Source organism: Marmota flaviventris, chromosome 10 (genome assembly GCF_047511675.1).
Source record: "Marmota flaviventris isolate mMarFla1 chromosome 10, mMarFla1.hap1, whole genome shotgun sequence".
Lineage (NCBI taxonomy): Eukaryota > Metazoa > Chordata > Mammalia > Rodentia > Sciuridae > Marmota > Marmota flaviventris.
The window spans coordinates 87,602,734-87,614,892 of record NC_092507.1 but is presented as its reverse complement, the minus strand read 5'-3'; the positions used below and the strand labels follow the sequence as shown (position 1 = coordinate 87,614,892).

The window sequence follows — 12,159 nt, the reverse complement described above, 5'->3', positions numbered from 1 at the left end:
AACCAAATATGAAACTACAGGACTCAGAACAAGGGTGGTAACATTTTGTAAATCAGAATCAACTCATATACCCCTTTAATTACTCTAAAATAATTTAACTTGCAACTTCAGGCAGACTTACCTTCACTTGCTTTTCTCAGTTTCTTAATTAAGTTTTCCAACTGGTCTTCAGGTAGAGAAGAAATTGGAACCTGTAAACAAAAATAAAATAAATAATTTAGCAAAAAAATGCTTTAAAGTACCATGACAGAGGATTAATAGTTGGGCAAATTCCATGGCCAACCCAGGCTCTTCTTTCTGATAAAACCCCTTCCTTAAGCTGCCACCAGAATTGCTCAACTCCTATGTTTCGTCTGTCTCTACTCTGTTGCTTTAATTTCCCTAACCTCCTTAGGGTCAAGAAGTTCTTAAGCTCAGAAGAATCAAAGGAGACTCAAGCCATACTGTAGCTTATTATGGAGCACAGGCTAGTCTGGGAACTAACCATCACTAATAACACTGACTCAATAAGAAAATGCATTCTAAATTCAAAACAACAGATTTATATCAAATAAAAATTGAAACATGGCTTCTATACAATATGGAGATAGGTTACAAATACCTTTTAATATTGAATATTATGTACTTACTAATTGTTCAGGTATTTCTGTTTCATCTTTCAAGCCTGCATTAATATCTTGAATAAAGAAATCCTTGAAAAAAACAAAACCGTAAAAAATTAATATGAAGTTCACAAAAATTAAGCTGAAAAACTGCAACTCCCCTTTATCCCAAACTCTGTTTCTGCCATCCTCCCTTCCTCCCATTCAGTCATTAAATAATTTGTGAGTACCTACTCTGGTGCCTGGTTTGCTTTAGATTTTAAGGATTCACCATAGTAGATAAGAGAAGAGAAAAAACTGTGTTCATCTATCATATATTCTAGAGAGGTAATTAATTGGAATAACTTATAGTCTAAAAATTCATTAATAATTTTAATTTTTTACCTGGTTACAGCATAAACTAAGGACTGTGCCAATTTTGCTTTATGGTGTAATGGCAAAAACGAGTACATACTTTCTTCAGACAGGCAGCATGACCAAAATGAAATAATGATATTATAATGGTGTAAGTCTGACTTTTTTCTACTTTAAAATACTAATTAGGGCCTACTTTTTCTTCTATTAGACGCAGTCTCTGGTTTAATCCCTAGATCCTTGATCCATTTTGAGTTAACTTTTGTGCATGGTGAGAGATAGGGATTCAATTTCATTTTGTTGCATATGGATTTCCAGTTTTCCCAGCACCATGTGTTGAAGATGCTATCTTTTTTCCAGTGCATGCTTTTGGCACCTTTATCATGTATATTTGTGGGTTAGTCTCTGTGTCCTCTATTCTGTACCATTGGTCTACTAGCCTGTTTTGGTGCCAGTACCATGCTGTTTTTGTTACTATTGTTCTGTAGGCCCTAAACTCCATTATGTGGGGCTAGGCCCCAACTTTTTTTTTTTTTTTTTTAAAGAGAGAGAGAGAGAGAGAGAGAGAGAGAGAGAGAGAGAGAGAGAGAGAGAATTTTTTAATATTAATTTTTTAGTTCTTGGGGGACACAACATCTTTGTTTGTATGTGGTGCCTACATCCTGGGAAAAAAATTTTACCCCTCACACATCAGATAGAGCTCTAATCTCTAGGGTATATAACGAGCTTAATAAGACAAGCACCAAAAAAAAACAAAAAAACAAAACAAAACAAATAATCTGATCAATAAATGGACCAAGGACCTGAACAGACACTTCTCAGAAGAGGATATACAATCAATTAACAAATATACGAAAAAGTGCTCATCATCTCTAGTAATCAGAGAAATGCAAATTAAAACTTCTCCAAGATATCATCACACTCCAGTAAGAGTGGCAACCATTATGAAGACGAACCACAACAAATGCTGGTGAGGATGAGGGGGAAAAAGGTCACTCATACACTGCTGGTGGGACTGCAAATTGGTGCAGCCAATTTGGAAAGCAATATGGAGATTCCTTGGAAAACTGGGAATGGAACCACCATTTGACCCAGCTATTCCTCTTCTCGGACTATACCCAAAGGACCTAAAAACAGCATATTACAGGGACACAGCCACTTCAATGTTTATAGCAGCACAATTCACAGTAGCTAAACTGTGGAGCCAACCTAGATGTCCTTCAGTGGATGAATGGATAAAAAAAATGTGGCATTTATACACAATGGAATATTACTCAGCAATAAAAAAGAATAAGATCATGGCATTTGCAGGTAAATGGATGGCATTAGAGAAGATTATGCTAAGTGAAGTTAGCCAATCCCCAAAAAACAAATGCCGAATGTCTTCTCTTATATAAAGGGGGTGACTCAAAATGGGGTTGGGAGGGAGAGCAAGGAAGGAAGATTACCTCTAGATAGGGAATAGGGGTGGGAGGGAAAGGGAGGGAGAAGGGGAATAGCATGGATGGTGAAAGGAGACCCTCATCACTATACAAAATACATGTATGAAGATGTGAATTTGGTGTCAACATACCTTATATATAATCAGAGATATGATAAATTATGATATAATGGTGTATTAAGAATTATAATGCAAAAATAAATAAAGATGATTATGAAAAAAATAAAATATTAATTAAAAATTGAAAGTAGAAGTGTACTGTGACACTATGCTACTTATTCCATCTGTAGAAATATGAATTCTAGGTAAATATTTAGATAAATATTGTCCAATAGTATTCTCTGCAATGATGGAAAGGCTGTATATTTGCCTTAACCAACATGGCAGCAACCAGCAGTGAAATATGGCTAGTGTAACTGAGAAATTGGACTTTCAATTTCATTCAATTTTAATTAATTCAAATTCAAACAGTTTTATATGGACAGTGGCTGTCATATTGGACAGTGTCGATCTACATGAATGAAATAATAGTGTTTCTACAAATCCTTTCTTTAAAAGTGAAAACAACTCCCAGAGACAATTCATTATACATAGTAGTAGACTTCTGTTACACAGATGGCAGAAGGCTAACGTCCTGAGTATGTGCTGCTTGCTTTTCTTATATGTTTAAAAATGAAAACCTGTAATTGAGTGGAATGGGTGAAAACTGCATGTACAAAGGTTTGTTGGATGATTGACAAAAGTATAATAGAAAATTAGCTATACCTATTATAATTTGATATACTCCTAAATTTTTTAAAATGGTTGCAATGAATGTTCTAGGTAAATTGTATTGTGGATTAGACTTTCATATGTGAAAATTATTTATGTTGGAGAAATTTACAACCAACCTACTTTCATTTACTATGCAAAATGTTTACAAACTGATGAAGTTTCACAAAGTCAAGCAAAACAGTGATATGAATCTACCTAGTTTCCAAGTTTCATATTATAGTGTACCAGATAAAGATTGCTTGGTATTTTTTCCCCCCATCTCATCATCCCATTGTGTTTTTCCCTTTCCTTGCCATGGTATGCATGAAACCCATCCCAAAGTATTCCATTTTAAATAAATTCATACATTCTCTCAAACTTTTCACAGAACACACATTGCATTTGCTTGCTTTAATGGAAACCTGGCATTAGGCAAGGAAGAAATTTCCAAGTAAAACCTTATTTTCTCTTTTTACTAAAGTGGCTAAAAGATAAGGGGGAGGTGGATGGTCATCATTTTTCTTCTATAGTACCTTAATGTTAAAATATTTTCTTCTAAGCTTATAGCATCTAGCCTAGTAGTTCTCTACTGGGAGGCATTTGGCAATGTATGAGGATATTTTGTTGTCAAAATGACTGAGAACAAGTGCTATCAGAAGATAATTTTCCTGTGGGTCTTTCAATCTTCTATAAGTCTTCCAAGCAGTCACTGACTAAATTTATTTCAGACTATCTTTTCAAAGATGCTTTATACCAAGTATCCTTGGAAAATAGAAATGGTGTCTTCTAGGTCACATAGTAGGCTTAATTATTATATAGTATAAAACAGAAAAATGTCTACTTATGAGACACAGTTTAGGCAGCTTTGCTTATTGCCCAGTTTAAAAGGATTTATAGTTCCTGAATTTGGAGTTCTTCAATTATGATCCAAGTCCACTTTATTTGCAGAATTCATCTAGGCCCCTCTGTGGTGAGTCCATAGGCTTTGGGAAACAAGAAGAATTCATGTAAATAACAAGCTCCTGTTGCTTCCTGTGAGGAATGAATAATGTGTGTAAAAATCAGTGGTAGGGTACATGGTTAGCATGCACTCCAGCATCAAAAAAAAAAAAAAAAAAGTACTTGGTCTCTGATCCAGGAAACACTTATCTTCTACCAGCATCCACAAATCTGTGGTTAGTTTGTTAGTTAGTTTGAAAATATGATGAAATATAATGAAATTTCAGAACCTTCTCAGTACTTGCCATTTGCTGCTCAGGAGCTACGATGGGTACTTTGGGAAGTACAGGAATACTTTGAAATGCACATGCTATGACTGTCTCATCAAAATTACCAAAAGGCCCAGTGAGAAATACCAGGCTCTTAAATCATTGTCTGAATCTCCTGAGGTTGTCAACTATTCATCTGTAGGTCATTGTCTGACATCTACTAGGATTTTGAAAACAAATTGTATTTTATATTTCAAAATCCAGCCAAAATGATTCTTTAAAGTCACCCAATGGAACGGTTCTGCTTTAACTTTTTAGGTAAATATTTAGATAAATATTGTCCAATAGAACTCCAAATTCAGGTAAAATTATTTATGTTGGAGAAATTTACCATCAACCTACTTTCATTTACTATGCAAAATATTTACAAACTGATGAAGTTTCACAAAGTCAAGCAAAAAGTACATGTCAATAAAGTACTTCCAAGGACCTCTAGACTGTCATTGCTATGAACCATATAACTTCTAAAATCTTCAACTGACCACAATTCTGTAATATGCTAGTAAAAAGCACAGTGATTCTTTTGTTCCTAATCATATTATCTCACTTTTAAATACCTTTATTGACTTTTTCTTTTCTTTTGTGGTACTAGGGGTTGACTCCAGGGGCACTCTACTACTGAATTACATCCCCATACCATATATATACACACACACACACACATATACATATATATATATACACACACATATATATATATGTATATATACATACATACATACATACATACATATATATGTATACCTATAGTTTGCTGATGGTCTTGATGGTTGACTGTCAAATCATTACTATGTATTCAACATTCCACTTTTGTGAATATATTTTTCTATTCTATTCTTTTTAAAAATAAATTTTATTCTGTATATGAGTTTTGTATATAACATAATGTTTTGAAATACATACAGGGAGAGAGAAGGGAAATTGCATGGAAATGGAAGGAGACCCTCAGGGTTATACAGTGGAGGGGGTAGAGAGAGAGGAGGGGAGGGGAGGGGAGAGGTGGGGAGGGGGGATGGTGGAGGATGGGAAAGGCAGCGGAGCACGACAGACACTAGTATGGCAATATGTAAATCAATGGATGTGTAACTGATGTGATTCTGCAATCTGTGTATGGGGTGAAGGTGGGAGTTCATAACCCACTTGAATCAAAGTGTGGAATATGATATGTCAAGAAATTTGTAAGGTTTTGAACAACCAACAATAAAAAATTAAAAAAAAAAAAAAGAAATACATACAGAGAGTAAAGTGCTTACTATATTGAAGCAAATTCATACTTGTCATCTCATATAGCTACTTTTTTCCCTATTGTGTTACTGAACAGAGAACTGAATTTTTAGCCCTTGTTGAGTGATAAATTGTTATTATGGTATTATGTACTCCTTAGTTATAAATAAGTGTGATCATAAGTTAATGTGACTTTTAATCCCAAAATATGGTCTGCTGAATACTGCTGAAGTAAAACCACCTAAGCATTTGTATAGGTGCCAGTTCAAATTCATTATCTCTACACTCAGTCTGATTCCCAAAGACACCCAGCAATTATTCTTCATAAGCATCATACCCTTTAATCACCTTGTCTCTTAATTGTAGAGATTAGCAAAAGTGCAGCTATCAAAAAGAACTTTCTCAATTAATATTCCTTTTTTGGTTAAATTTGCCTGAACTAATAATATTCATCTACTACTTCCTATCTATTTCACTGGAAGCATTATTCTTCCCCCTATTGATGCCTTCTACTTCTATTTTGTCTTCTATCCCTCAATGCTTTCTGAGAAACATTCTACCATTAATTATGCTCTCTTCTGGTTTCTATTTCTTCCTTTCTACTGGCTCTTCACTCTGAGCTTATAAATAAATAAAATTTCCCCCATTTTAAGAGCCATTCTGACTTTCAAGTTCCACTCAAAGCCAAGTTTGTTGCTTGTGGTTTTTACTGCTTTATCTGTCTTTTATTCACATATCTAGTCTGATTTTTTCTCTCCCCATACTATTTAATACGAATTTTGCTGATCATTAACAATCACTTTATTGTCAATCTAATGTTTTCTTCTCCATCCTTATCTTATTTGATTCCTCTATGATGATAAAAACTCCTGATCACAGGCTAGGGTTGTAGCTCAGTGGTAGAGTGCTCGCCTAGCATGCACAAGGCATTGGGTTCAATCCTCAGCACCACATAAATGTAAAATAAAGATATTGTGTGTCCACCTAAAAATTAAGAATAAATTTTAAAAAAAGAAACTCTTGATCACTCTTTTCTTTTTGAGGTTTGTCTTTCTGGGGCTCCTGATACATCATGCTCTTCCAGTTTTTCTTTTTCCTCCCTTTCCAGCCACCAGTCTCAATTTTTTTCTATGGTTCTTTTTAGCAGCTCACCCTTCAATGTCAATGTTGCCTAGAGTTCTGTCCTTGATCTCATGATTTACTCCTGGCTACTCTCAGGTCTCATCTTTTATTTTGCTCTCCTTTTATTTTATATTCTAGTTATGTGAGATTTTCAGTCCCTGACAAAGGAATTTATTCTCACAGCCTTTGCACATATTTTCCTCCTCAGAGGGCTGATTCTCCCTTGACATTTAGCTCTCATCTTTTATGATACTTCCTTCAGAGATGTCTCCATGATTCATTCCCCCATTTCTCTCATGCCCTATATTCTCCAAAAAAGGGTTAGGCCCGCCTTCTTTATTCTCCCTTAGCATCCTGTACTTAATCACGTTTAGCACATAATATTGCATTTTCTATTTCCCTCACTACATTGTTATGTTCTTCTAGGCAAGGTGCTTGGTACAATATTTGGCATATGTGCTCACTTAATATCTATTGAAAAATAAATCCCTTTCTTTTTCCTAAATCACTTATCCTTGGGTACCTTAAAAATCCAAAGTTTTACCTATAACCTGTATGTATTTGACTTCCAATTTTTGATTATTTGTCCAAGCTCTCTACTGAATTTCAGTCATATACCCAACTCGAATTTACCGACACCAAGTTTTATTGATTCTGCTACCTAAATAACTATTATATCCTTCCCATATTCTTTAATTATCAGTCTCTTACCACATCCCAATTGGATGTCAACAATAGCTTTCTAATTAGTCCTACTGAGTCCAAGCTGTCCTACCACATTACTATTAAAGAAAGTTTTATTTTTTAAATTCTTTTAATTGTCAGTGGACCTTTATTTTATTTATATGTGGTGCTGAGAATCAAATCCAGTGCCTCACACATGCTAAGCAAGTGCTCTCACTGAGCTATAACCCCAGCGCCAAGAAGGTTTTTTAACAGGAAAATTTGGCCATGCCATTCCCAAGCTTAAAATCTTTCAGTGGTTTTCCATATCTTTCAGAATAAAGTACCAGTTTCTTGAAAGTATCATGTGATTTCTCAGCTCCATGCCTTTGCACATGTTGTCCTTTGTGCTGAAAAGGACCCTTCTTCCTTTTCTTTTCCACATCAAGACTCAATTCCACTATTACTCCCTCTGAGAAACCTTTCTCAACCCTTTATATTTGTTCTTAATTTTGATGCCAGGATGTGTTCTCATTATACTATGCTTGCTCCTTTCATTTGACCTTACTGAACAATATTCTTTATTTACAAGTTTACTTTCTAGTCTCAAGCTCCTTGAAGACTGAGATAATATTTTACTGAAATAATTTTAGTAGGCACTAAGTAAATGTTTTTAAATAGTGAACTTATTCTCTGAACAACATTCAGGTTCCATAAAATTCTGTTCTCTGAATTAAGACCATGAATGAATTTATAATCTCATATGTTATACATATAAACTTAAAAGACACTGACCAAGGCAACAGTCTTGTTAAATATTCACATTAGTAATATATTAAGTACTGTATATAACATAGTACACATTTTACCATTCAGTTTTACTGAGCAAACACTTACAGGTTTTGGCTTCTCCCTTGAATTACATTTTTTCAAATGTTTTGCTAGTTGATCTTCATATACTGTGCTAAATTTGAAAAGAAAATATAAAATGAGACTTCTGACAATTATTGTTTCTACCAGAGAAAACCCCTTATTTGATCCATACTTACTGTTTTGGATCTAAAGGACACAGGATTCTTTTCCGAGCATTTTCTTCCTAATGTGTTAAAAGGGATATATTTAGTTAAGTAAAATATCAGTTTTACTACTTATAGATACTAGATATAACTTTTGTATATCTGCACTGTCAAAAAAAAGGTAAGAAAAGTTTAAAAGGACATAACGAAAAATTGGCAAAATCAGGTCATAGGGTTTAACAAAAACAAAATATCCAATGTAGCTAACATCTATATATAAATAAAAACTGCTTTGGACAAACAAGTGTCTATGGCTTCAAATAGGTTATAATAAAGGCCTATATATGCACAGAAATTTGAATCCAAGATAACATCTACTATAATATGCACTATTATTTTATGGACCACCAAGAAAGAAAAAAATGTTAACCATTTAACTAAAAACTGACAAAAATTTTATGTTTATCATACACAACATGATGCACTGAAATATGTTTACCTTGCGGAATGGGTAAATTGAACTAATTAACATATGTATTATCTCATTTATCATTCCTGTGGAAAATACTACCCATTTAAATTATGACATATCACTGATTTTAAGAACCGTCTTGATCTCTAAGTTGTAAAAATCTGAAAATAATTATTTTAGAAACAATGAAACACAGTATTTTAACAATTAGGTATGTGCCATATTCTACTGACTTCAACTTTTCAGTATAGCAGTTATATCCTTTCACTTTAAGTTACACAGATTTAACTATATACACTGTGAAAAATGGAAAATTAATAATCTTGGCAACTCTACTCCACATTCCATATGAATCTGTATGAACAGCATAAACAGTAGTTAAACCACAGACCAGTTCAGGACTACTGAGATATATTCCAGTTCTATCAGCTACCAGCTACATAACCTAAGTAGGCTTATTTCCTCATACAAAAGAATAATATCTTACCTACTAAGGTTGGTGAAAATTAGTGAGCTATTAGTTTTTTGTATTTTAACAAAAGGGATAAAGCTGCTTAGCATAGTGCTAGCCATAGAATAAACGCTGACCAAGGGCTTACTCTTTTTTTGTGTGTGTGGTACTGAGGATTCTGCTCAAGGACTTGAATATATTAGGCCTTAACATTGAGCTACATTCCCAGTTAGATTTAAATTTTGAGTGTCACTAAGTTGCCCAGATGGGTCTTGAATTTGGGATCCTCCTGCTTCAGCCTGGCTAGTGTTCATTCTTATGGACTTTTTTTCTCAATTTATTTTAGTTCTGATGTGCCTCTTAGCATGTTCATGAAAACTATGCACACTGAACTTTATGGGAAAAATTTTTGAAAATACTTTTATTCCTTATTTGTTAACTTAAAACTTAATTTCCTCCATGGGCTTGTCTACAGTCCCCACAACTTGGAAGGGTAAGGTGGGAAAATCATTGAGACCAGTTTGAGACCAGCCTGGTTAATTAAGATCCCTGTCATAAAAACAAAAGAAACAACAAAACTTAACTTCCATGTAGGAAAAGCCTCTATTCTAACTTCCAAAGTCCAATCATAGAGTGAAGAATAAAAGCACCTTTTAAAACTTGTTGTTTGGATTTAGAAACGGGGTTTCTCAAACCTCAGCACTATTGACATTTTGGCTTGGATAATTTGTTTTTTGGAAGGGGGCTTTCTAGTGATTTGTAGGTTTAGCAGTGTCTCTGGACTCTATCCATTAGATGCCAGTTATACTTCCCAGTTGTGACAAACAAAATGTTTTCTGTCATTGCCAAGTGTCTTCTGGGGAACAAAATCATCCCCAGTTGAGAATCACTGGCTAAAAATGGGTTTAAGCAATGTCATCAGTGTCACTTTTAAAAAAAGATGAAGAGGAAAACATAATATTCCAATTACATCATGAACTACAGATTCAGGAGAATGGTTAACAATTCAAAACCCAGTGTTTGGAAAGTGTTTCCCCTGGTATTTTGCAGTCTTTCTCCAAGGAACTAATAACTACATGTAGTTCCTTTCTAAGAATAGCAATCACCTTGTAGATTTAGCCACATTCTAATACTATTACCATCTTCATTACTTTACAGATGTCTGGATACAGAGTGGGAACAAAATCTTTGTGCTCTGATAAATTTCATTCTTCAACCAAGGGTGTTTGCCGGCCCCCTAAAATCAGCCAATAAAATTACAGGAGGACTTCACAAGTAGTTTCCACAATAAGTCACATTTCCCATATTCCAAAACAAGAAAGTTCTTGTTTCAGTATGCTTCCCTTTAGGTAAATGTTACCAACCCAAAACAGGAAGTAGGCTGTGGCTATGAAATGTAGTCTTACACAAACGGACTCATCTGCACTGTATTTTTGACTAGAAGGATAAAATGTCAAAAATAAAATAATGGCAGGGGCTGGGGTTATACCTCAGTAGTAGAGTGCTTGGCCGGCACTTGTGAGGTACTGGGTTGATCCTCAGCACCACATAAAAAATAAATAAATAAAACAAAGATATTGTATCCATCTTTAAAAAAAATATTTAAAAAAATAAAATGCAAATAATACTGGACTTTTAGAAGGCATGAAGCCAGATGCTAGTCTATTTGGTTTATTCTTTCTAATCCTATTGAATATGTTCTTTTTCTATCAGGATTCAGCTCCTCTTGTTCTTATTTTTATTTTCCTATTATATATATATTATATACTTATACTTTATATGTCATATATAGTATATGCTCTATATTATATACTTACATATGTCATATATAGTATATACTATATATTATATTCTTATTTTATATATTACTTATATATTATATATTCTTATATATCATATATATGCTTATATAATGCATACAAGCAAAAATACATTGGTTGATAGTATATTTATATGAATATTATATTATCGAACAAGATTGCACACTTTCTGCTTTCAGCTTTAAAAGGTCAATTTTTATATACTTTTAAATCATTCCCTCCCCATTCCAGCCAAGTAGTTGTAAGTTGCTGTCTAGAGATTGTAAGCCTAAATAAAAATTTTAGAAGTTTCTCTTAGAGCATTTACAAGAAGTGGTTATCGTTCATGATACAACAATAAGAACACAACCAGTGAACTCTGGGAACTTCAATCGCTACTTTTTCTAAACTACCACTTCCCATCAGGAAGTTGGAGGGTGGACGGAGTTAAGGAGCAGCAGTTTGGGGCAAAACTAAAGTCTAGCATTCCCGAGTTAGGATCAAGATGAACGTGTCACAGCTCGCGTTTCACTTAGTAAAAGAAAACAATGCTCATCACTAGGGCTCATCATCGCTCCACAAGTAGGTCAGAACTTCGTTTATTAAAGTAAAAGCTGGAGAATCCAGGGGACAGAAGCAGAAACCTGTCAAAGAGGGGAGGGGCCGGGTTCCAGCACCGACCGCTCCGGTAAACTTATTGTCGACTCTCAGAAGGTTAGGGCGATACCAGACCTCCGCGGCTCCAGCGTGTTCACCACAGAACCTTTTCCCGGCGGCCACCACCATTCTACAGAATCGCTTCTTCTTTTCCACATAGTAACTGCATCTACCCTCTGCTGGAAAGCCAGTAGCATGCGGTGTCCGCGCCGAATCCGCCATAATTCTGGGTGAGCTTCGGTAGCCAGCATCCGGCGCCCAGAGCAAAAGTTGTCAGTTTCCTTTGGGTCGTTTTCCCTTAACAAGCATGGCGTCCTCGGGTCCGGCCACACAGGTA

At 34.8% G+C, this 12,159-nt stretch overlaps 1 protein-coding gene across 4 annotated transcripts in view; it reads right to left on the bottom strand.

The window, feature by feature from the left end:
• Trmt13 (tRNA methyltransferase 13 homolog) overlaps positions 1-12,159 on the bottom strand; it is a 23,629-nt gene extending 11,470 nt beyond the window's left edge. For all 4 annotated transcript variants that reach the window (XM_027943114.2, XM_027943115.2, XM_071618090.1 and 1 more), the window contains exons 1-5: positions 11,898-12,159; positions 8,477-8,523; positions 8,325-8,391; positions 630-692; positions 122-191 (exon numbers count right to left, since the gene is read on the bottom strand). In XM_027943114.2, the coding sequence (XP_027798915.1) occupies positions 122-191; positions 630-692; positions 8,325-8,391; positions 8,477-8,523; positions 11,898-12,044 (394 nt within the window). In that variant the 5' untranslated portion in view covers positions 12,045-12,159. The remainder of the gene's footprint in view (positions 1-121; positions 192-629; positions 693-8,324; positions 8,392-8,476; positions 8,524-11,897) is intronic.